The sequence below is a fragment of the Mirounga leonina genome, unplaced genomic scaffold (assembly GCF_011800145.1).
Source record: "Mirounga leonina isolate KUSES-001 unplaced genomic scaffold, KU_Mleo_1.0 Mir_176, whole genome shotgun sequence".
NCBI classification, from domain to species: domain Eukaryota; kingdom Metazoa; phylum Chordata; class Mammalia; order Carnivora; family Phocidae; genus Mirounga; species Mirounga leonina.
In genome coordinates, this window is record NW_023270454.1 from 42,373,952 (window position 1) to 42,401,030 (window position 27,079).

The 27,079-nt window shown below is 38.1% G+C and overlaps 1 protein-coding gene across 2 annotated transcripts in view; it reads left to right on the forward strand.

Annotated features, from left to right (window-relative positions):
* Positions 1 to 27,079, forward strand: part of INPP4B (inositol polyphosphate-4-phosphatase type II B) — a 543,837-nt gene that overhangs the window by 460,140 nt on the left and 56,618 nt on the right. For both annotated transcript variants that reach the window (XM_035023009.1, XM_035023008.1), the window contains 5 exons: positions 1,010 to 1,182; positions 2,005 to 2,128; positions 3,107 to 3,224; positions 7,902 to 8,042; positions 12,567 to 12,664. In XM_035023009.1, coding sequence (XP_034878900.1) covers positions 1,010 to 1,182; positions 2,005 to 2,128; positions 3,107 to 3,224; positions 7,902 to 8,042; positions 12,567 to 12,664 — 654 coding nt within the window. The remainder of the gene's footprint in view (positions 1 to 1,009; positions 1,183 to 2,004; positions 2,129 to 3,106; positions 3,225 to 7,901; positions 8,043 to 12,566; positions 12,665 to 27,079) is intronic.

Here is a 27,079-nt window from a genome sequence, read left to right on the forward strand (position 1 = left end):
TAAATAAAATCTTTAAAAAAAATAAAAATAAATTAAAAAAAAACTTTTGTTATACTTAGTGTAACTTTACTCATTCAATTAAAACTGAATATCTGTTAAATGTTAGACTCTATGCTAGGCTCAAGGATTAAAACATAAATTCCCTGCTGTCAGTGAGCTCCCTTTCTTGCAGAGCAAATAGTGTGTGGATAGTTCTAGAACAGTAAGAACAAGGAACTGTGGGCACAAAAGTAAGTAACCCAAACTTCAATAAATGAGGTGGTAGGGGTGGGTGGGAGCAGGATGGGAAAATACACATTGTTCAGTTCACCTGAGACTCAAGACTGCAAGTGAGGATTGTTCTGAGAGGTGAGACTAGATAAGTAGGCAGAGTTCAGGTAATGGAGGCTGTTTTATGCTTTTGGACTTTATTCTGAACGCTTTAGTGTTTTTAAAATGTTTAAAGTAGGGCAGTGAGGGAGTGAATGATGGGATGAAATTCAACTGATTAGAAAGACCCCTCCAGAGACTCCGGGGACACTGTTGAGAAAGGGTTCAAGTAGGGCGTGACTAGAAGGAGAGGGGTAGTAACTGATCCAGAGAATATTGAGAAATGATGAAGGCAGAGGGCAAGGGGACGGTGAATGTCTGGGGGGTTCCATAATGGTAGAACTAATTCAACGTCCCAACAAATGTAAAAACTGTAGAAGAAGTCCAGGAAAACTGGTTTCCAGCATGGGAAGAGTTTGGTGACACCGTCCACTAGGCCACAGGCAGTCTCCAGACTGGAGGCGAGCAGGCCAAGGAAAAGTTCTACTGTACGTATGGTAAGTATACCCAGCCGAGAGATCCAGCAGGCAGCTGGCTGCAGACATCTGGAGTTCAGAGGAGAGATGTGGATCAGAGCTCTTCAAATCGAATCATTGTAAAGCCTTATAATGTGTGTACCTTGACTAAGAAGAATTAACTTGTTCCATCCTCCAAGACCTTCATCTATCCCACTGTTCTCACACCCCCTTCCTCCCTGCAGAGGACTGGTATGAACAGCTATATCCCCTCATCCTTACCCTGAAGGACTGCATGGGAGAAGTGGTGAACCGAGCCAAGCAGTCCCTGACATTCGTGCTCCTTCAGGAACTTGCATACAGCTTGCCCCAGTGCTTGATGCTGACGCTCAGAAGGGACATCGTCTTCAGCCAAGCAGTAGGTGCCTCTTGGGAGCACAGCACGGGGCTGGGTGGCTAAAGTGTATCCGTGGTGATGGTAGAGGTCTTCCTTTGGTAGTTTAATTTTTAAAGGGATTCTTTGCTTAAAGTTTTGATATCAGTTTTCCTTATCCATAATAACTATGAGCTGAACAGAAACAGCTTATGAGATCTTAAGGATTTATTTCTGCAGAGAGGTGGCCAAGTCTCTGAAATGTACGTCTGTTTCATGGTGCAGAGAGTCAGTGAAGAAAAGGCCGCCCATCCTGTCATCATATTATGCCCTGGGGTCTCCACACAGAGCACCGTGGGAGAAAAGGGGTGGCTGCCTTGCACAGAGGTGGCAGCTGGGACTGGCAAAAGGGATCCATTTGCAATCTCCCATTTATACAGCTCCCTAATGAATCCCAGGGCTGGGCCTCATAATGATCCCCTGTATGTTTTGTTTGTCTATAAAATAAGTTCACAGGGCAGTAATGCTTAAAGGCAAGATTTAACAGGACCACCTCCATTGCCTTCACCCAACCTATCTCATGACATCGAGGCTGGTCTCCATCAAAGTGGCTGTCCTGGGGCCCTTTCTTCCCCCTTCTGCGTCCACACCCACAACTGGTTTTAGAGACATAAGCCTGGAGGAAGGGAGACAGAAGGAAAGGGAATATTTTAACCAAACTGTCCATGTCCCCCCTAGTTTGTGTATGTTTCACATACTTGAAAAATTTTAATTAAATCCATGACGCCTCAAAAATCTTAAATATTTTTCAATTAAAGTTTGTTGACTCCAGTCAATTTTTTCAATGACTTTTTTTTTTTTTTTGAGCTTGCTGGATTGGTTTGTGGTTTTATCATCAAATTACACACAAGTTTGCATGACCCTGGCTTCCTACAGCAGCTTCACACAGTGGGATTGATAGTGCAATATGAAGGACTACTAAGTACATATAGTGAGTATTGCTTTAGTACATGTTAAAATCATATTCTCATTCATAAGGATATTTGATCCATAGATTCTGCCATTAAACATAAAAATGCAAAATAAACCTTTATGACCTAAGCATTACAGTAATAATGTAACTTTCAGTTCTTTGCATTCATTCACCTTGTAACTGTATTCTTACCCCCATTATGTTTTGAAAATGGAATTATAGATTATTTCATGGAGTATGAATAGTGGAGTCCTGAGCAGCCGTCTGGCTTTTTTAATATAAAAGGCTCTCTGCCAACATAGTTTCAATGACTGGATTTTTAAAGTCCCAACTCTCTAATGTCTAGAACTGCACTACTTAATACATAGCCTGGTGTGGCTATTGAGCACTTGAAATGTGACTAGTCCAAATCAGTATGTACTATACATGCACGCCAGATTTCAAAGACTAGTAAAAACTAGTTTTATATTAAAAATTAATAATTTTACATTGATTTATAATTGAAATGATATTTGGGTATATTGGATTAGAGTAAAATACATTATTAATATTGATTTCACCTTTATAAATTTTACTCTTTTAAAAATATGGCTACCAAGAAATTTAAAATTATTTATGTGACCTTCATTATTTTTCTATTGGATAGTGTAGCTCTATCTCTATTTCTAGAAATCAAATATCACGCCTGTCAATGGAAAGAGAGCTGCATGATACTCTGTTTCATAAAGGAGTTAACACCTTTCTATAGCCTTCCAGCAAATGTATACATCCTTCTTTCCCTCCAAGGGTACTTGGACTGCTGGAGTCCACTGAAATGGTCCTTATTTCACTGGTGAAAACCTTCAGCCTCTGAGGAAAAGTGTTTAGAATATATTCACTGCATTCAGAAAATCATTCACTAAAATGCTAGAACAAATCCCAGCAGGGAGAGGTAGTACCAAATGACATTTTCTTTAAATAGTATGTTTGTAACAATGTTCCTTTTCCCTTGTGTAGGTGATGAAATCGGAATGCTAGAGGACATGGCTGTTGGCATTTCAGATTTGAAGAAAGTCGCATTTAAAATAATTGAAGCCAAATCCAATGATATCTTGCCAGTTATAACAGGAAGGCGGTAAGTGGCGCCCATTTCCTTGAGACCAAGCTTTGTTAGATATTTGTCTTAACTCCTGAAGGAGCCAAGGAAAATTAAGGTTTGGGTTGGAAAATTTTCTTTTCCCTATTTGGTAGAGAAATGAATGTAAGTGACATAACAGGGAAAGATCTTGAAAAACTCCTAGAAGGCTCGTGAATGTTTATATATTTGTATGGTAGTGAGGTGAGCATGGTAATGCTCCCCCATGAAATATGAGGCATTCAAAAGAATAGCAGGCATGAGAAGAACATTTTTCTCTTTATTACTATCTAGTCCAAAGCTCTGGGTGTTTTTACTTTTGCTGGAATCATTTGGTTAATAGTGTCATAATTCTTGAAATGACTTTATATTAAATTCTGTTAAAAGCAGCAACATTTTAGAAAAGATCTATTTCTGTGTCAGGGGCACATACCACCATTTTTCTTAATTATTTTTGACAATTCACTCACAGACCGATATTTCCGAGAATGGTTTTAAATAAATAGCTTTGAAGGTCAGTGAATGATGGGCAAAATATCAGAAATAATTAAGAAAAATGATGGTGCATAGCATAGACCTCCAACAGAAGAGTTATAGCCTATGGTAAATCATTTCAGTCAGAAGTCCACCAAATTGTAACCATTCTGCCATTTGCGCTTTTAAATGCTGCATGAGGACATATGAAATTTGAAACATTCTTAGATCACAATGAAAAACTATGAATGTGCTAAAGAGAAAGCCCTTTTCAGGCTGGAGAGAGATGGAGAAGAAAGTAAGGATAAAAGCTCAAACTAAACTTGCTTTCTTGTGTATAGTAAACATACGATGGTTATTTTAAACTTTGTATGAAGGATGCGCAGAGAAACATGATTGAATAAAAGGTGACTATTTCATAAATCAAGAAAAATATCCTCATAAAACTAAATATTTCATATGTGAGCTAGTGCTTAATTTTCCATGTACTGGAAGAAAGAATAAAATTGCTCATATACACACCTGGAAAATAGTACCACTCTGTATTATCAAAAGTGGGGATTATCAAAAGTGGGAAACTGATACTTCTATCATAATTGATACAGGAAGTTTCTCAGGCCATTTGGTATAGTAGAGTACAGATGCTTTTTCTGAGGGAGTTTGCAGGTTGTTTCTAAATTCAAAAGTTACAAAACAGGTGTGAATAGAACTCACAGAATATGGCAAAGTGAGCAGTCTGGCAGACCCTCTCTCCAAACAGCAACATTGCAATTGGACAGAATTCCCAAAAACAGCCATCTTGAGACAAAGGAAATAAGTCAAATGTGCACACAAACTTACAAATACTTATTAATGAAAAACCAGTGGACATTGGTTAAGGCACATGGTGTCCATGGCACTCCTGCGCAGAGTTGCTCCCCTAAAACCCAGCTTGGTCAGCGCAGTTTTACTGGGGTAACGACAGGCTGAAGAGACCAGCAGTTTCACTTCCAGAGGGGGCTGACTTGATTTGGATTGGAAAGCAGAAGAAAACACACTCCTGAAAAGTTGTTGGAAACAGTGGTGATTTAGATAACAATTTCGTTCACAATAGCATCAAAAAGAATAATTACATCAGACCAGATTTAACAAAGTACTCTTAAGAATTGTACACAGAACACACAAAATCGTGCTTGGAGAAATTAATAAGATCCAATGAACAGAAAGACAGTCTGTGTTCCCAGATTAGGGTACTTGATATTGTTTAGATGGCAGTTCTCCACAAACCGATCTATAGATTCAGAGCAATTGCTTGCTAAATCCCAGTAGTCTTTTGTGCAGAAATTGGCAAGCTAAACCTAAAATTTGTATGGAAATGCAAAGGACCCAGAATTCCAAAAACAATTTTGTAAAAGAACAAAAGAAGACTTACACTTTCTGATGTCAAAACTTAATATAAAACCACAATAATGGAGACCTTCTGTTACTGGCATAAGTATACACATATAGATCAACGGAGCAGACTTGAGAGCCCAGATGTGAACTATTACCGTTAGGGTCAATTGATTTTTGACAAAGGTGCCAAGGTCATTCAACGGAGAATGCAGAGTCTTTTCAAAAACTGTCGCTGTGACAATTGGTTATCCATATGCAGGAAAAGTCATTTAGAACTTCAATTTATGCCATACACAAAACTAACTCACAATGGATCATTGGTCTGAATGTAAGAGCTAAAACTATGAAATTTACAGGAGAAAATATTTGTAATTTGGGTTAGGGAAAGATTTCTTAGATAGGACCCGAAATTCTAGATTCATAAGATACACAATTCCATAGATAGGATTTAATCAAAATTATAAACTTTTAAGGAGCAAAAATATGATCAAGTAAATGAAAAGACAAGCTGCAGATTGGGAAAATAAATGCAAATCATTGACCTGATAAAAGGCTTGTATCCAGAATATATAAAGAAATCTTACAACTCAATAATTATGAGACAAAAACCTAATTTAAAAACGGGCAAAGCATTTGAATAGATATTTTGCCAGATAAGATATATGAGTGGCTTAAATGCCCATGGAAATATGGTCAACATCATTAGGCATTAGGAGAATGCAAATTAAAACCACTGTTAGATACCACTTCGCTCACAGTGGAAATCGTCATTAACAAAAAGTCAGACAGTAACAAGTGTTCACGAGGATGTGGAAAACCTAGAACCCTCATACATTGCTGGTGGGCATGTAGAGTGGTGCTGCCACTTTGGAGACAGTTTAGCAGTGTCTTAAAAAGTTAAACCTAAAAGTACTATATGATCCTTAGGTATATATATATCTAAGAGAAAATGAGATCATATGTCCACAGAAAAACTAATGTATGAGTGTCGATGGCATTATTCATAATAGTCCAAATTGCAAAGTATGCCAAGTAGCCATCAGCTTGTGAGGACGTAGGCAAAATGTGGTATATCTATACAACAGAATGCTATAAGTAGGAATAAAAAGGAATAAACTGCCAATACATGGCACAACATAATGACTCCAAAGTCATCACACTAAATGAAAAATGCTAGATACAAAAGCCTACTTTTTATATGATTCTGTTTATGTGAAATAGGTAAAAAAGTAAAATCTGCCGAGACAGGAAATAGATCAGTGGTTTCCCGGGGCTGGCCGTGGGATTGAGGTGTGAATGCAAACAGGTATGAGGGATTGTTTTTAAGGTGATGGAAGCGTTCTGAAACTGGAGTATAGTCAGGATTGCACAACTCTATAAATTTGCTAAAACTCTGAATTATACACTTAAAATGCCTGAGTTTATGCCAGTTCTATTTTAATAAAGCTGACAGAAAGTTACCGTAAAACATTATAAAATGTTTCACCTCCAGAGCAACCTTTACACATGGACAGATTCATTAATTCTTCTCATATTCTTGAAAGACTTAAAATAAATAAACATCAGCCCTGTTAGCCAGGCTTTTGTAAAGGGCACTGAGAGCAATTTGAAAAAGAAAAATAATGTGTCCCTTCATCTGAGGGTAGTGCTAACACCCCTGCTTGCTGGATTCGTGGTATTTCCTAGTTCTCTGGTTTGAAGCTCAGGTAAGAAACAAATCTGAGTCCGTCATCTGGAGTAGTATGTGTCAGTAGGGTTATACTAGAAAACTAAAAATATTTTTACAAAGAGACTCACTAATTGTCCAGTGCTTCTTTTCCCAATAACATGTATTACAATCCCAGCACTATATATAATAGCTCCAGGAACACATGGATTTTCATAAATTCTGAGTGAAACTCTCTACATTTCAATACTCAGTTCACACTGCATCAGAAGATGTCAAGTTTAGGGGCATCTGGGTGGCTCAGTCAGTTAAGCAGCTGCCTGTGGCTGATGTCATGACCCTGGGGTTCTGGGATCGAGCCCCATGTCTGGCTCGCTGCTCAGCGAGGAGCCTACTTCTCCCTCTCCCTCTGCCTGCCACTCCCCCTGCTTGTGCTCTCTCTCTCTCTGTCAAATAAAAAATAAAAAATCTTTAAAAAAAAAAAAAGATGTCAAGTTTAAAAATTTACAAGCAGCTCTTCTCGTTGACCATGTTCTGTGAATCCTAACTCAGATTTTCAGCACTGAACATTAGGGGTAATTTTTAATGGAAATTTCCAATGAAAAAAAGCTGTTCCTGTGATATGCTAATGTTGCAAAAATGATCAGAAACCCCCAAAGGTTACATCTTAAGTAATGAAACCATTCCATTTCCATCAAGCCATCACAAACAGGGAGGTTCATCAAATAGTAACAATCAGGCCCTGCTCAAAGGTATCCTAAATGATTTGGTTTGTTAGTGTCCCTATATTGAAAAATCCATCATTACATTACTTTTCTTACTCTTGATTCTGACTGGGTTTTAAAAATGATTAAATCAAGAAAATAAATATTGAGTCTCTTATGCACATGGCCCCTGCTGTACAAATGAACTAAACATTCTTCCTTTCCTAAAGGAACTCAGAGTAATGGAGAAAAATTTTTAAAACTGTAAATAGTTCTTTATGCCAAGTAATTTAATAGTGAAGTGAACAAAATGATACCCCAATGAATTCATAACAGAAAATAAGCAAATAGCAGCCAACAACCTAAATCAGCTCTATATTCCAACTGTTTGTTTCTTTCCGATGACTCTAACATAACAACGAATGAAATAAGCTTCTCTTTGTCCTCCGCTGCCCTCAGGGAACATTACGTGGTGGAAGTGAAGCTTCCAGCTCGGATGTTTGAGGCACTGCCTTTGCAGATTAAAGAGGGACAATTGCTCCATGTGTGTCCAGTACTTTTTAATGTTGGAATCAATGAACAACAAACTCTTGCTGAGAGGTAAGCTTCAGGTAGAAAATTGGTACTTCAGTTGTTCTTTTCAGGTGTTCTGGGTATGCTGAGCAATTCCCTATGCTCCTGCACACGAAACTCAGATAGACTCCTAGGTACATTTTCCTTTTTATCATACCAAGTCATTCGAGATGGCAAAGAGAAATATTCATATTTCAGGATTCCTGGCCCACATCAAATTTAAACGCGGCAAAGGAACAAGGAAAATATTGATGCCAATGCCAAATTACTTACATGGATTAACTTTCTTCACGGTTCCAAATACCGTGTGTGTGTATCCAATTATAGCATTGTTTACGTTCATATGTATTTCAGCATTGTAAACTCAGCCAATTGGGTCAAACTTTTCTGGACCTAAAACACTGTTATTTTTCCCTTTTGTTTACTACAATAGTTGTTACTGGGGGAGGTTAGCACATCTTTTCATAATAACCTGCTTAGTCAAACAACAGACGATTGTACACAGTCCCGTGAGTTACTGTCAAAAACACTTTTTTGTATCTTACATGGTTCAGTTGTAGAGATTATTGAAAATGTGAATAAGACTTAAAGTTCATAAAATACATTTTTAAGAGATTCTGGAGAAAGAAGTTGCTATCCTGCCGTGAGGCCTGGCTGGAGAAGTTCCCCGATGGGAAGAACTTTTGGAGAGTTTGATAGTCTTCCATATTTAAAATGCTTCTTGTCCATAATTCACTCTCCAAATGTGTCCTTCCCCCAAAGGTATCAGTTAAAAAGCGCCTAGCATATTCTTTGCCATGACTTGATAAGTATGTGTTAAACCTGTATCGATGTCTTTTACTAAATTAAAAATGCCATTACATTTATGTCCTCCTGAATTTCAGTGATGGTCAAGGTGCCTGTTTTTATCCATTCTCTTCCAGTGGTTTTTCCTTCTCTCCCTCTTTATTTCCTGGACAGCATAGGTTTTCATAATTCTCACTTGTCAGTTACAAAATCAGGTGGCACCTTTATATTTCATTTTTAATTTCAAATTGTGTAGAAGCCATAAATCTCTTTTCTTATAGTATGCATAAATCAGAATATAATTTTATTCACTGTGTTGTACAAAAATTGAGCACTTCTCCACATTAATACCTAAAGTGAGATTGTAGTCCAGTCATCTGAATATATGTGCCTCATAGCAAGTCCAATGGTTGAGGTAAATGATATTTATGAACATAAATTGTTCAGTTTGAAGGGAAAAAAACAGCACAGTACCTTCAATTAATTGTCTCTTCTTTGATATACTAGATTACAGAGTGTTTTGGGTTTGAATTAATAAGTTAAGGCCTGTGAGTGTGGTCTTGAGAGAGACATGAGAGTCCCCATTTACAGACTTTTCAAGGAAATGTTAGCATTGTAGTTACCATTGTATTTTCAAGCCCTCTAAACTAGGTTAGATTGCATCATTTATGTCATCGTGACTATTTCAGTTGTTAGTCGCTTTATTTTAAAAAGTCCCTTCCACGGGGTGCCTGGGTGGCTCAGTCAGTTAAGCGTCTGACTCTTGATTTCAGCTCAGGTCATGATCTCAGTGTTGTGGGACTGAGCCCTGCGTCAGGCTCCATGCTGAACGTGGAGCCTACTTAAGTTTCTCTCTCTCTCTCCCTCTCCTTCTGCCCCTCCCCCCACTCGCACGCTCTCTCTCAAAAAAAAAAATGAATGAATAAATAAATAAATATAAAAAACAAAAGGTCCCTTCCTTTCCATTTCTCTTCTCTCTCTGGCATATTTTATCTATGTGTGTCTGTGTGTGCATGCACATACTTTTTTTCATATCTGGAAGCTGTAAAGACACTTAAGACTTGAAAAGGAGACAAAATGGCAAAGTGGAAAAAAATTCAAAGAGAAGCAGGAAGGCTGGCACTCTGATATCAGCCAACTACTGATCTGAGTAAATCACTTCCTCTCTGTTCTCTGAACCTTATTTCTCTGATTCTGAATTTTGAGCTTTATCAGGCAACATCTATCAGTTGGGTATGCTATGTAATCCAGTTGTAATATTTTACTACATATTTACCCATTGCCAAAATGTATGTTATGTGTATCCATTCTTAATTAAGTACTAATTACCCTGAGTCACCATAACAAAATACCTCACACTAGGTGGCTTAAACAACAGAAATGTATAGCTCATAGTACCAGAGGCTGAGAATTCCAAGGTCAAAGTTCTAGCCAATTTGGTTTCTGGTGAGAGCTCTCTCTGAGTTTTTCTCTGTGTGCTCACTTGACTTCTTTTTTGTGTACACAGAGAGAGTGAGCTCTCTGGTGTCTCTTTTTACAAGGACACACTAATCCTACTGCATTAGGGCCCCACTCTCATGACCTTTAATTACTTCCTTAGAGGCTCCATCTCCAAACACAGCCACTGGAGGTTGGCGCTTCGAAATGTGATTTTAGGGGGGAGGACACAAACATTTAGTCCATAACAGTGACATTACTCCAGCAAGGATGATATTTTAAAAATACCTTTTGATTATAATCTCTGAAAAAGTCTTAAGAGTATATTTCAGAGTTTAGAGAAACTGTCCTGTAGATTTTCCTGGGTCTATATTCCTATTCTCCAAGTTTAACTCAGTATAGATATTGAACACTGACCTTGCACCAGGCACTACTCTGTCCAGCTGTGGGACACAGGGAGCATGCAGTGTAACAAGATGAATGGACATGATCCCTGTCCTAAAAAAAACTTACCATCCCATAAGGAAGCCAGATCAACAAATAATACATTACAGTTTGACTCATGCAATAGGCAAAGATGTGGAAGGGGCAGGAATAATGGTGGAAAGGAAGTGATTCACAAAGGGGAGAGGAATTCATCAGTGAGATTTCATGGAGTAGATGAGCCTCTCATAAAGCCTGAAGGATGAATTGATCAGGCAGACAAAGAAGATAAGACATTCTAGTTAGAGGGAAGATAGCATGTGGAAAGTCCCAAAGGCATCAATATGCTGCTGGTGAGGGAGAAGAGGGTAACTACATTCCCACAAGTGTTTTTGGAAGCCTTTGTGGAGAAGTTAGATGTGAAACTAAGATTAGACTTTTGTCATTATAGGGAGAGAAGAAGCAGTGAAGTTTAGTAAGCTGATATGAAGAAAGGCATTAGAATCACTTCTCCAACATTTCATTTATTACACATGCAGCTCCTGGCACATAGTCAATGTTAAAATATTTGTTGAATGAATGAATGATCTGACCATGGTGTAGAGGGTAGACTGGAAGGGAAGGAGACTGAAGGCACAGTGCTGGGGTATTTGGGAGGCTCTATATCCAGTCTAGAGTGGATATAATTAAACGCCTAATATATAACGACAGTGTTAAAGAAAAAGAAGGAAAGTCTGCCAGACAAAGTGAAAAGATCAATGAATAGTGAATGGGGTGGCGAAAAGAGAAGAACTCCAAAAGAGTGCCTAGATTTTAACCTGAGTTAATAGAAGAATACTGGGGACATGTTTAATTCTAAACAAAAGGAGGAGGTGGTTTCAGTTTGGGCTTATGTTGCATTTGAAATGGGGTGGGATAATTCACACTGAAATTTTCAGCTGATATCTAGAAATACAGATTTGGATGGCGATACATATTGGAAGCCATTTACATATGATCCTTTTATAGAGGCACAACTTGGCCGTAAGTTAAATCTGGAAAATGCTTAAAGAAAACACAAGGTCAGTGATATACAGGTAGAGAGTTTTGTGGTGAAGGGGCAGAAGAGCACCAATACAGAGGCTGTCAGCCTTCATGGTGTGGACAGAAAATAAATGTTGGGGATGCCTGGGTGGCTCAGTTGGTTAAATGTCTGACTCTTGATTTTGGCTCAGGTCATGACCCTCAGGGGCTTGAGATTGAACCCCGCATTGGGCTCCATGCTGGGTGTGGAGCCTGCTTGAGATTCTCTCTCTCCTTCTCTCTCTGCCCCTCCCCTGTCTCTCTCTCTCTCTCTCTCTCTGTCTGTCTCTTTCTCTCTCTCCCTCCCTCTCTAAAAAAAAAAAAAGAAAAAGAAGTGTTGACAGAAGTAAACCACTCTCTAGAGATTGTAGGGGTCTACATGTGCCTACAGCAACTGACAGTGGACACAAGATTGTATGCAACCAAGTGCCTGCTTTTGATGTTCTGGACCCTCCTCCAGCTGTCACGGGTGAAGAGGATTTGAGGAATGAAAAAGAAGAGGCAGGGTTTTTTGCACTGTAGAAATAACAACCCTGCAGGGGTGGGGAAACTCACATTAACTACATATCAACTATGCATAAGCACAGGAGCTGGTGTTACAGATTTGGTTTTTCATCCGGTTTGCATTTGATGATTGTGAAAATAGTTTGGTGTGTGAAAAGGGATTGGTGGGATCGGGGCCCGTGGAGACTGGAATGTGTTTAAATAACCACTGTGCAATGTAGCTTAAAAAAAAGACTCCTTTAGGAAACTCTTGCCATCTACCTAAAAAGGAGAGGTAAAAAGTGTTGCTTTCAGGAGCTTCTTTATAACCCCTAATTGTGTTCTTTGTTCTGTTTTTAGGTTTGGCGATGTCTCTTTGCAGGAAAGTATTAATCAGGAAAATTTTGAACTTCTAAAAGAATATTACATGACATTTATGGAAAAGATGCCGCCTGATTGTAAGTATGCCAGTTTCAGAAAGCGACAATAATAATTTCTTGATTATAAATTCTCAGGACAGGTCAGACATAGAGGTCAATGGGAGAAAGATGCACGGGGTAAGGATGGGAGAGCAACTCTGAGATTATCTGAACCAAGGAGACTGATTGCCGAGGTGGCATGGCTGACACCTGCCTTCAGTGCCAGTGAAAATACCAAAAATCTAAAAATAAGGAGCTTATAATTAGAAATCTCAATTGAGTCCAGTAAAAATTTTATATAATTCTTAACCATGTAAAAGACTTTAATAAGTATTTTAACTTTCTGATTTAGAATCTGTATCAGATAGATTGCACATATACAAGGAGAAAATCGGATAGAATACAAGTTGATACAGCTAATAAAAAGTGATATGGACGAAGGGATAATTTATTGAATATAGTGGTTGTGATATTTATATGAAACTGTTAAGGCATCCAATCCTATAGAAAGGTATTTTACACTTCGAAATTTTTTTTTTTTTTTTTTTGGTCATTGTTCAGTTCTTTTTTCCACAAAATTAAGCACATAACATTTGAGCAGTTCAAAAGCAGAGAATCAAAAATGTGTTTGGATTTCATCGATAAGTAGTATAACTATGTTGAAATATTGAGATATTTACAATGATAAGAAACTTGGTTTTAATAAAGTAGGAAATATTTTAATATTTTTAACCAAAAGCTGTAATAAAAGTCTACCTGTCATCTACTCACTGGCAATTTGTTCACTGATCTGAACTTAATCTGAAATACCTTCGGTGGCAGAGTGTTTAGGACTTTTCATAAACCAATGAATCTTGCATCAAAATATTACAATGGTATATGCAAGTTCAAGTGTGGATAGTTAGAAAAATTCACCTGCAGGTTTTTTTTTCTGCCTGCGGTTTTTATATTATTTTATTTCACATAAAATATTATTTCTATGCCAAAATGAAATTAAGTGCAGGGAGACTTCTTGGCAGCCAGCGTGCTTGTGAATTCTAAATGTAATTACTGAAAAAGTTAATAATACAAACAAAACTATTCTGCATTAGTAACTAATGAAAAGTTTTATTTTAACTTGGATGTGGTAGATAATTTTTTTACAAGTGACCTAAAATTTGGATGGAAGTAATTCTCAGAATTCTTGTAAACAACTCAATTTCTACCAGTCCTTTCAAGGTATGGTCACGGGACCATACAGATTTGGATGGCGATACATCAACATCATCTGGGAACCTGGTAGCAATGCAAATTCTCAGGCCTCTCTGCAGATCTGTTGAGTTTGCCCTGTAGTCTGTGTTTTAATAAACCTTCCACATGATTTCTAATCCATGCTAATTTTTGTGAACCAATGATATGCCATCGTTATTCAAATTATATATTATATTTAAAAGTAGGTTGTTGGCAAAGTCTGTGAAGGACTTCAGTATTATATATTAAACAATTATGTCACCTTAAAAAGAAATATGTATAAGTCATGAGTTATTGCCTGAGATATGAAAATCTTTACATTCAAAAAAAAAAGGGCGCCTGGGTGGCTCAGTTGGTTAAGCAACTGCCTTCAGCTCAGGTCATGATCCCAGGGTCCTGGGATCGAGTCCCGCATCGGGCTCCCTGCTCTGCAGGGAGCCTGCTTCTCCCTCTCCCACTCCCCCTGCTTGTGTTCCCTCTCTCACTGTGTCTCTCTCTGTCAAATAAATAAATAAAATCTTTAAAAAAAAAAAAAAAACTCCCTACATTCAAGTCACTTAAACTCTTCCTAAGAACAAAAGTTTAAAAAAACCTGAAAACATTAGACCTCATATAATATTCTGCTAATTAAATACAACTAAGTGTGTTTACAACTTGTAAATAATATTTCATCCTTGAAAATAGAGTAGACTTTTGCATCAAACCAATTGTATTTCATTAGTTGGATACTTGTCTTAACACACTGAGTTTTTCCTGATACTTTATTTCCTATTATGTCGACATATTTTTGAGACAACACTGTCATAGGCTTGGCACAGAATTTTGTGATATTACTTTGGTTGTTTTCCATAACAAAAGTCCAAACCTGATCTGTGTTATTATACTGACATATGTAGGGTTAAACCTCATGCATAAATATTGTAACCCAAAGTATCATTTGAGTTGCACTGCATTCAAGGAAGAAACTATAAAGCTTTATTAACAGTGTGAATAGAGGTTAAATTATTTGTAAAGGAGGAAAAAATTACCATGCTGGATCATACCCATAATCCATATAATCTATTATGTTTCTTTCAAAGTGAAATCAAGGGATAATTTGTGTCAATGTTAAGAGGATAAGTTAGTCCTCTAAATGCATGACTTTCACTTATTAATCCATTTTGGATGTGCTGTCCATTAATTTACTAACCCTGTTTTTTTTTATGATTTATGAATTAAATAGTTGAAATCTACATGTTTTTGAAGTAAAAAACTTTCCCTTTCTTCCCAAAAGAATTTGTTTTTTTACCTTAAGGGATGTCCCCTACTTTTGTGATATTGGGATTGAATGAATAAATCCATTTCAGCTGATTTGAGAAAACATACATGATAGGAGACTATCCATAAGTATAAGGAAAGAAGGATTGAAGAACCCACAAAAAATGGGAAATTGTTAGAGATTAGGGGTCATCAAACATTGCTGTAGTTAAATGAGAAGGATTTCAGCCAGGACAAGGTAAACAAGAATTAACAAATGTGATGAAGAGAAAAAGATTCAAGAGAAGCTGTTGGATTTGGTGGTTATGAGCAGTGATGACATTCCATGGAGTCGTTTACATAAAAACATGGAATGGAACCACATCAAAGTCATTTAAGAAGAGAACTCGTGTTGTATAAGCAGACAGCCAGAGCGAAAGCCACCCTCCCAGGAAAGTTTACAGTGACTTACAAAGAATGAAAATGCTGAAATCCGTAGAATCAAAGAAGAGGGTTTTTCTCCTTTGTTTCTTTTTAGTTTTATTTTCCAAGAGAAATGAAAATTTTAAAGATGTTGAAATTACAGGACAGTCACGAGGGGCTAAGGATCTGCTCTGCACCCTGCCTAGATGTTCTACAGATGGGTGCGTGGATCTAGCCAGAAAACCCATGAGGGGCCCCAAGAAAGAGCAGAGGACTATGCCTCCCATATGATACAGAGATAGAACTTTACTCAAGAGGAAAGAAGGATCATTCTGGCTTTTAGGAAAAGAAATCTGCCATGCCTGGCTGAAGCCCCTGTAACACCTGAAATCCAATACAAGGTCACAGATAATTCTTTAAGATTGGTGTTCTGAATATATAAGGTTTGGAAAGAGGCCGAAGTGTAGTTTAGGCCTGCTGGTCCACCACTGTCTGTCAGGTCTTTCTGGTCCTTTCTGGTAGCTTCAGAGGAAAATGCCTCGAAAAGAGTTTTTTCACAAGCACTATACTCACTTTAGAAACCAGATTAGTCATGGTTTTCCCTGATATCCTGTCAAATTCTTTTAACATCATTATTAAAACATTATTCTTTAACTACAATTTGTAAAAGCTGCGCATGAATGTCAAGCACTCTGACGTTTAGTTTTGCTGGCTAAGACTTAGTTAACAGAGTGCAATTTATTTAAACCAAAACATTTCTGTGTCCTTTGACCTTGTATTTTCAGTTAATATTTTACATTTTTAGTATTTTTATTTATCTTACCTCTCATTTTAAAAAATAGACCAAGGCAGCAAAGCTGGTTCAGTGAAGGATAAAATTAGAAAGAACATTATAATATTAAAACTCAAAATAATGTGAAATATAAAAGTAACAGGACTCCATTAGGACAAGAAAATGTTCATATGAGAAGATTTCCCAGAAGTAGGTGAAAAAGAAAAGCTTAACTATGAATACAGTGTTGAATATCTAAAATCAGATTTTGTTAAGTCAGAAAATAAATCAACTCACCCTTCGTATCTAATACTTTGTCTTTTAAAAATATTGCCATATAGCCATTGAAAATTCAACAAGAGTTTTCAAACATAAGACAGAACTCTAGTAAATCTATAATTTTCTCTAGAACAAGTATATGGTAATAGTTTCCTGAGTAAAATTATTGGATTTTGTTTCTCTACAAAATGAAAAAGCAAAACAAAAACAAAACAGCTACCAAAGTATCATTCATAATTGTACTTTATGTAAAATAAAATTACAGATGGATACACATCAGACTGTTGCTAAGAAACAGACAACTAGCTACACTATGTACAACACATACTGTGCTCTGGAAGAAATCAGTACTAGGTCTTGGCAAACTTCTTTAGCTGATCACACTGTTGGGCTTCCCATATGGTTCAATACCATAGAGTGTGGGAGGGCAGTGGCTGGCTCACAGGCTAACAGGTTACCTTGTGTTACGAATGGATAAAATCACAGAGGAGCAGCATATAAATCAGTCCTTGGAATATTGAGCATATGTCAGAGAGAAGAATCGCACCACATTTGCTCTGTTTATTAATGAAAATTAAGGCTACTTAAATGGATATTTCCTTTAGTTAGTAGTTATATTGTGAACTCTGGTTGCAGACCAGAAAATATGTGATGTAATCAATGCAGACAGCATCAACTATGTGTGCCACATAGATGGGCAATGCTCCATAAGCAAAATAGGGTGCATCTGAGTATCAGTCCACTTACTGTTTATTTACTTAAAATTGGAGGCCACGTGTGTTGACACTTGCAACATGGCTCACTGCTGCCACAAGTTTAAATGTGCTGCCTTTAGTTTTTCAGAACAAGTGGTGGGTATTTCTGGCCCCTGCTTTTCAGAGCCCTCTATCCTTAGACTACCATCCATCCTGAGCCTGGCTTGCCAGACCTCAGCAGGCTCTGGAAATAATCTCAACTTATAAAATGAGAAATGAGGTAAGGCAGATATCTCAAAAGACATTAACAAACACATGCACAGACATGGAGTTGCACACACACACACACACACACTCATGCACACACCCCACTAGATGCCTTCCAACAATCTGAGGTTTTTTTCATTTGACGGAGGGACTTTCTGATACAGGTTAAATATTTCCCAGGTTTTTAAGTAAACTTCTGGGTCACATGGGTGGCTCAGTCAGTTAAGTGGCTGACTCTGGATTTCAGCTCAGATCATGATCTCAGGGTCCTGGGATCGAGCCGCACATTGGGCTCCATGCTCAGTGGGGAGTCTCCTTCAGGATTCTTTCTCTCCCACTGCCCCTCCCCCTGCTTGCTTGCTTTCTCTCTCTTTCAAATAAATAATCTTAAAAAAATAAATTTCTAAATTAACTTTTTCCCCACATATAACAATACTAGATCTCTTCTGAATGATTTACATTAGTATATATGATATTAATATTATATATATACACTCTTTCTGAACATTAGGACAGCCTCTCAACATTTACATTACAGTGACACAGAGGTTCATCTGTGGGTGAAAAAAATGTTGTAAGACCCTCCCCCCATCACCTTTCTCCCTCCTCCCAATATATCTTTTCTCTCTGCTTCCTTTTTACTGTCCATAAACTTTAGGGATGAGGTCCGGAAATGCAAGAAGAAAGAGACTGACCATCACACAGGGTCAGGCAGAGAAGGGTATCTGAATTAGACATGTTATGCTAACCCAGGCTGTACTTCAGTAAAACAAAACATAATAACCCCCAAATCCTTAGTAGCCATATCAGTCCTAGCCTAGTCAGGAAAACACATTTGAGGAATTTGCTACAGAGCATTGATGATTGACATTTAAAAACGGGGGGGAGGAGAAATTAACCAGGGATCAACATAGCCACCCGAGTTTAGCAATAGCAGGAAGCTGCTACTAGCCCAGGTGTTAAAGGGACTTAGGTCAGGGGCACCTGGGTGGCTCAGTCGGTTAAGCATCTGCCTTCAGCTCAGGTCATGATCCCGGGGTCCTGGGATCGAGCCCCACATCAGGCTCCCCCTGCTCTGCGAGGAGCCTGCTTCTCCCTCTGCTTCTGCCACTCCCCCTGCTTGTGCTCTCTCTCTCTCTCTCTCTCTCTGTCAAATAAATAAATAAGTAAAATCTTTTAAAAAGTGTGTGTGGGGGGGTACTTAGGCCAGATGTAGTGTCACCAAGGAACAATAACTAGGGCCACCCAGCTGCATCTTGGTTCTTGAGTGGGGGCTATCCAGTAGAAGCTGGGACCATGGACAGAGCAGTTGCCCCCTGGGAACTGAAGCCATGCGGAAGCCACGGATGGCTGCTTAAGAAGCAGAGAGATCAGGGGAGAAATGAACTGGTTTCTGTCTCCCTCCTTCCTTTAATCTCCCTCTTAATCCTCACGGTCCAGACTTAATCCTGAGTCAGTGGGCAGCAAGCAGCCTGAGGAACAAGGGTTTCCTGTGATAAAGAGCCAAAGGAGAAAAGGTACAGAGAGATACGAGAACAAATCAGCAGTTGAGCTGACCAGCGCAGTCTGCCCCTCTGCCCCTCAGCACCTCTTCCTACCTTTTACCCAGGCAAGAATAATTTCAAACAATCTGTATCTGGACGTGGGGTTAACAGTTTGTGTTTTAACAAGCCCTCCAGATGATTGTGCTGTACAGTAAGATTTGAAAACCACTAGGTTAGACTTATAAAATGTTATAGATTAGCTATCAAATTGTAAATTTGTGTTTTGTGTTTCATTTATACTCTAGACTTGAGTGTAAAAGAAAGTGAAATTCCCAGAATATTGAAATGTTGTATCTTTTATTTATTGTTATTTAACAAACATTTATTGACCTAAGGGAAATGTGTATATAAAGCAACTCAGCTGCAATCATGATTCTGGTCAATGTGAGATTACTTTGATTTATTATGCCAGGCTAAATTAATGTGTCTAAGTTTCTCAAGTACAAGGAATAATCTAACTATTATAGATTTTTGGCATTTCCAACAAACATGAAAATAAAAGAAGATACAGGTTCTTAAGTTAACACATGAATGTTCTTCCAACAGGAACTATAAATTACTGCATAATTAATTTACTACTAATAATTTCTGTTTTGCAGACATCTAATTTGATACCATGTACATGTCTAGATATACAAATGAAAAATCCAGTTACTTATCCAAATATTTTACTTATTTTCTTTCAAACATAATGTGCATTTGGAAACATTCAGATGACTGAGGAAATTTTTGCATATTACCCATAATGTTTGGCATTGCATAGACATTAAAGATGAGGAAAAGGTATTGGCAGTATAGGAGAAATTATTTTATAATGCAGGACTACCTTAAGGTTGGAAATGTTCCAGAAAGAACAGATAAGAGTGGAATTTAAAGATTACTAGCTGTCTCCAATTTTTCTCTACCCATTTTTGTTTTTGTCCAGATCCACTCCAGTCAGCCTTTGGTCTACATAACTTTACTGACATTGGTTTTGTCAGGGTTTCTATATTGTTAAAGCTAATGTTCAATTCTCTGTCCTCATCCTACTTGATCTAGTAATAGATTTGACATCGTTATTTTTTCTGTCTTTCATCACTTGCTTCCAGGCCACCACACTTTTCTGTGATTGTTTCTACTCTCTGGCTGCTACTTTTCAACCTCCATTCCTCATTATCTTTCTGACCTCCAAATGTTGGAGTGTCCCAGGATTTAGTCTATGGATATCTACTTTGCTGTTCTTGAACAGTCTCATTGCTTTATATACCATCATTCATTATTGACCTCTGCACCTACATCACCAGCCCATCTCTCTTCCCGGGTCTCATATATCCTGCTCATCACCTCAAACTTTGTTCCTGATATGCCCTTAAAAACTCACCTTTCCTACAATCATCCCCATCTTAGTTTTTAATCAATTCTAGCTTTTTTTCTTGCATTGGCAAAAAAAAAAAATTTGAAGTCACCCTTGACTCTTCTCTTTTTCTCACATCCCACTTTCAGTCCATCAGAAAATTTCACTGGCTCTATTCCCCAAGAATGTACCACCAGTTCCCGCCACCTGTCTTGCTCCTGCTCTATGCAAGCCCTTGTTATTCTCACTTTCGGATTACGGCAATAATGCCCTTCCAGTCTCTTTGTTTCCTCTCTCAACCTCACTGAGTTTTTATCACTGCAGCCGAAGTGATCTTTTAAAAGGGAAAATAAAATCATGTATCTTCTCAAACTCTTCCAATAGCCCTTATTTTTTTGGTGGACTAAAAACCTAAGTTCTTACAATGGTCTCAAAGGCTCCCTGTAATCTGGCAACAAATCTGCTCTTTGACTTTCCTCTTCTACCTCTCTCTCCCTCCCTTGCTCCCTTCTGCCCCACACTGACCTCTTGCTGTTTCTTAGGACTTTTCCTTGGCCATTTCATCTGCCTTAAATGCTTTCCCGTTATATGGATCTTTCACTCATCTCCTTTAAGTCTTTCCCCAAATGTCACTTTCTTAGTGAGGCCTTTCTTGACTGCTCTCTTTACAACTGCAGTCTCCCATGCCTGGTCCACTTCTCCATAACATCTGCTGTCCTCTAGTATACAGTATGTCATTTACCTTGTTTGGCTCTGTCTCCTCAGAATGTAAGCTCCATGAGGACAAGTCTCCTTGTCTATATTTTGACTATATCCCAGGTACCCAAAACATTATCTGGCCCAGAGCTTATACTCCAAAAATATTTGTTGAATGATTGAATTAATGAGATAGATGAGGCCATTTAGTTGAATGTTTTAAAGAATCAGAGAAGAATTGGGATCTTGTAAATAATTTAGACTATTCCAAGGAATGCTATTTCTGCTAATAATTGTTGGGGAATAAAAGGATTCTATAGTCAAGTGGTTTTGGAATTCACATTATCACTTTGAAAGTTTTGAAAAGGCCTATAGCCTGGTCAGCAAACTTGTTATGTAAAGGACCAGAGAGTAAAGAATTCAGGCTCTGAGGGTCAAACGATGTCTGTTAAAACTGCTCAACTAGAGGCTGCCATTATAGTGCAAATTAAGCCATAGACAACATGTGAATTAATGAACATGGCTAAATTTTAATAAAATTGCATTTACAAAAAACTGACTGGGTTTAGGCTGCAAGTCATAATTTGCCAGTTCTGTTCTACAGTGTCTGAAGCTATTTAATTTTGTTGAAATAGCATTTTATTGCCATATATATGTGTATATATGAAATACTCATGAGCATCTTGCCAAATAAATGCTCCTCAGGACATATTTTAACAAATACCAGTCTAGTCCAACCTTATGAGGGACTTGGGATCCAAGATAGATTTTATTAAGTTCACAGACCTGATGAGTGGGAGAACAGGGACTAAGTTGCATATTTCCTGACTCCCAGTTAAGTGTTTTTTCACTTTTATAGTCCTGCTCTACCATTGCGGTAGATCTAAGGACTCCTGATCTTCTTAATTTAAAATTGCAAATTTAAAAACATTTGAATGTTTCCAGCAGTACCTTTATTTTCTGTTTATAATTTATACATGCTAATAATTACAAGTTTATTTTCAACTCATTGCAGAAGAAACTCTGATGTATTTGCTTCTTCAAGTTTTTAATGCTCTCTGATGTTAATAAAGATTGAGAGAATTTATTTTTCCTGATCTGTCTCTAGAAGCACTCCTGTGACTTTTTGAAAGGACAAATGATACAAAACAGTATTCCGTTTTAATTCTCTATGTGCAGGTAAAACCACAGACATAGACTTCTAGTGTCCAATAACTTGTATACGAGATAGAAGCAACAAATCCAAACGATACCACAGATAACAAAGACAGACACACATACTCACATATGCCCATACAAATAGCCACCTCCCTCAGCACTGATTTCTGCATCTTCTATGTTACTTCAGGGTCCTCACAAATTAGATGCATCAGTTTTTTGTTTGTTTGTTTGTTTGTTTTTTGGTTAGCCTTATTCTGCTCTAATTTGTATAAGAAAAGTCTAAGATTAGTCTTTTAGCCATCCTTACATTTTTCTGCCTTCTTTCCTTCTCACGGGGCCTCTCCTGTCTGTTGACTAAGTAGACTAAGTCTTGCATTACAGATTCTACCGCTCATCAAAGATTGGCTAGACTCCCAGTAAACCAGCCTAGTAAGTCTGCATAAAATGGCATGAAATCAAAAGATATGAATTCAACGGAAAGCTCACTTAAGTGAATCACTTGATGTTTTGAATGCCTCCATTTCATTATCGACTAAATGAGAATAATTAATACGTATATGCCAATACTTCAAAGTACATTCTACCATTATCTCACCAGAGAAAGGAAGTTAATTTTTCCAGTGTCAGTTTCTGTACTGAGAAGATGTCACATTGCACTTACGAATGTGAGAATGATGGATAAGATCATGACAGTGTGCACTTTGAGTTTCTCAAGAGACTTATATTTCTCCTGTGTACAAACAAGTCAACTTATTGATCCAGTTGAAATTGATCGTAAAGCTCTTCCTATAGTTCGAACCAACCTGCCTCTTTTGTCCATTCAATATATACTCTTCTGTCTCATCCGTATTCCTTCAAATAGCTATCTATGCTAACTTTAATGAACTGTTTTCATATAATCACTGCTTATTTGATACCTCTTTTAAAAAACATATATTCCTTTGTGGAATACTCTGATAGAGATGAAATCCTGAAACCATCACTATTAGGATAAGTTCATTGGTCCCACAGTGAGGAGTAAGATAGATATTAAAAATCTTAGGGCTCACCTTCCCTTTTGGAAATAAATATCACCTAAATTAATATGGTGATGACTCCAGTTACATCCAATAAGGAGCCTAACAATTAAAGGTAAATAAAAATTAGTTCCAACTTTTAATTAAATATCAATGAGGAGACAACCAGCAACTCGCAATTTTACTTTTTAAATCCTTTTTTCTAACTCTCTAATTCACTCTATTGAGCATGCCACTCTCTCAAACATTCACTATTTACTACTATTACTATTACTATTCACTACTTACTATTCTACTTTTCTCAACCACAAGTGCAAGGTCTTTGTTTCATTCTGGTTTACCTTCTCTCCCACCTTTATTTCTTCATGCTTCCAATTCTGCACAACAAAACTCCAGATAAAGCAAAACTCGTCTTAGATGTCAGGTAAGGGGGAGAAACTCAAGACCCAAAGACAAAATTATCTGTATCAGGTGGGTCAGAAAAGGGAAGTCTGGCAACATGGGTAGATTAATATATTTTGTTGCTGTCAATAAATATATGAGAATCCCAGGTTATAAAACTAGAACTCACTTCAAGTCAAAAAAGGAGCTATATGAATGGAATAAAATGTAGATCTTGTATTCTTATTACCTCTCTCTTTTTCATTTTGGAGCCTCTTAAAGCAGCTTTATTTCCATAATCTTCTTCCTCTACTTTACCTCATCTATAGCTTTCTTGATACCTCAAGAGTTCTTTATTTTATTCTATATAGTATGAAATATTCAAGATCTCATTCTTACTTGCCTCCAGGAGCCTAAAGAAGTCATGCCAAGACCTTGCATATTGGGAAAAATCCCTGTCTTCTCAACTGTCCCCCTGCTGTGTTTTGGCTATCATTCTGGCAACTTGGGAGTCAGTTCCTTCCATGTTATCAGAAAGTGGAGGAGCATGGAAGTGCTGAACTTTTTCTGGAGATGGCCTTGTTACACATCTGCATCTCTGTGCTGCCATTTGGCCTTGGCATATTTCACTGGCATCCTGGCTCATACATGGTCAGGGAGGTGGGATACTGGAATTACCTCAAAAGCTGCTTCCCTTTCTGTCCTAAGCTTTGAGAAATCCATTCGTGCTTTGGTTTTCAGATTTTTTGTGTGTAATGTGTGGTCTCAACAGGACTTTTCTTGCTATTGTTCTTGTCAGAGTAAAATACAGGGACTTGGAAGTTACCTTGGAAAAAAGAAAAGGCCGCCATTCACCTTCCTTCAGTGCTAAGGACCTAGGCCACTTACTTGGACACAGGCACGAGTATTCCAAGCAGTACAACTGGGCTCACAAGAAGACTGAGCTGGGTTGGGGGTGGGGCGGGATGAGGGGCTCCAGGGTAGTTCAGCCAGTTAAGCTTCTGACTCTTGATTTCAGCTCAGGTCATGATCTCAGGGTCACGAGATCAAGCCCCACATCAAGCTCTGGGCTGAGCTTGGAGTCTGCTTAAGATTCTCTCTCTACCCCTCCCTTGCTCATGCTCGCTCTCTCTCTCTTAAAAAAAAAAAAAAAAAGATTGAGCTGGGGAATCTGTGTCAAGCTGCTTTTCATACTCAAATTTTCTACTATCTGTGCATAAAACTATCTCAGGTATCTGAGGAAAGTAAGTTATTGAGAGTCATCTACCTACAAACCATCCCCCAACCCTTTGATATGACTTGAAACTGTGGAGATTCAGAAATCAATCATGACTGTTTTCTTTAAAAAAAGGAAAATGGGAAAAAAATATTAATATGTTACAATTCTACTCTCCTCCCTGCACACCAGATTCCATGGCCTTCAATGTAAAATAGTGAGTAAGGAAATTCCTAAAGAATTTTTAACACATTGCTTTTAATATATTTTAACAATTACTTTTAAAGTTTGTCTTTTCATTTGCTATGGGTGATGCAACCTTGAAATTCATTTAAAAAAAAAAAAACAATGAAAGTGTGTAGGTCAAAAATATTCAGCTTTGCTCAGGTGGGGAGTTTGATATTTGATTTCTTATATTGCCTTTTTTGTCAATTGTTAAGTTGGAAATACAATTTAAATAAAGCCAGTTTCACTGGGGCTTTTTTCTATATTTTTCAAGATTTTACAGCATCTGAAAGCACATAATTTCCAATTTTAAGACATCTCAATGGCTTTCACCTAGTTGCATTTGTTTGCTTGCTAGTACATTTAACTATAATTATTTCAGAATTAATTATAGATAAGATTTGGTATCACAGAATATAGCATTAACCAAGGTGGACTGTGAAAGTATTGTTCTTTATATGTTCATTTTTCATACTTAGAGGTACAGGCCCTTCTAACTTGTTTCTTTTTTTTCGTTCTGATTATTACTAGGTAACAAATTATCCCAAATTTACTGATATAAAAATCAGAATCATCTTATTTGTGCTCACAGATTCTGTGGGTTAGGTGTTCAGATAGAACATGTAGGGATGGTTTATATCCACTCCATGATATCTGGGACCTCCACTGGAAAGAAGATTGGTGGGGAGGGGGAGGGGGTCACTTATGGCTAGGAACTGGAGTCCTCTGCAAGCTTCTGCACTCACATGCTGACACCTGGGCCATGCTGACTCCAGGGCTGGACTTGGCTGAAACCATTGAGTGGAGTACCTAAACAGGAGCCTCCATGTGTTTGGGCTTCTCCCAGCAAAGTGCCTGGGTTCTTACAGGGAACATCTCAAAAAAGGGAATACAGACAGCCAGGTTCCAAGAGAATCAGACAATAGCTGCATAGTCATTTATGACCTGACCTCAAAAGTGATGTAGCATCAGTTCTGCCATACTCTGTTAGTCAAGACAGCCACAAGCCCACCCACTTTCCAGGGGAAAGTACATAGACTCCACCTCTCAATAGAGGGAGTGTCAAAAAATGTGGAGCCATGTCTTAAGTCCAACACCGTAGAAGTGATTGATGTGCTGCTTTCCAGAGACATTCCTACTTATTTGTCTTTTTCTCACCTCTAAAGCAACAATACACATTTGCAATAAGGCTGGCCAATGTTAAAAATGCTTATATAGAGGCACCTGGGTGGCTCCGTCGGTTAAGCATCTGCCTTTGGCTCGGGTCAGTGATCCCAGGGTCTTGGGATTGAGTCCCGCATCAGGCTTCCCACTCGGGGGGAGTCTGCTCCTCGCCCCTGCTCGTGTTCTCTCTCTCTCAAATAAAAATAAATAAATCTTTTTTAAAAATGCCCATATAACCATGTGTTTCACCTTAGCATGTTTTTTATTGCAAGCGACAGAAACCCTGACTCAAATTGGCTTGAACAAGAGACTTTATTAACAAAACTGAAAATTCCAATGGTAAGGCAGGCAACCCTTCAAGGGAAAGTTGTTTCATTGGCTTAGCAGTATTGAAAAGACACTTTCCAGCCCTACTTCATCACTCAGCCACTCTTAATGTTGACTTTATCCTACATCGGGCCATCTCTTGACTAAAGGATGGCAGGCATGCTCAACTGCCTGTTCAACCAAAGATAAAGAGGACTTTTCTTCCCTCTTCAACATTTGAGTCCTGAGTTTCACTCAGCAGGGGCAGGACAGGTCACTTGCATACCCCTGAAATAATTGCTGAGGTCACAGTCAAGTTCTGAGTGGCTTAGTTTTCGATGCCCATCCCTGAACTTAGTCCTGACTTCAGAGGGGATAGGATTACATCAGTTGGCTTCAGAATGAGGATATGATTGATCCCGAGTAAATTTTATGCCTGCCAGGAAGTGGGAAATGGGTGGAAAGGTGCTGGGAATTCAGCTTTCATTGCAATTTCATCTTGGAACCCTC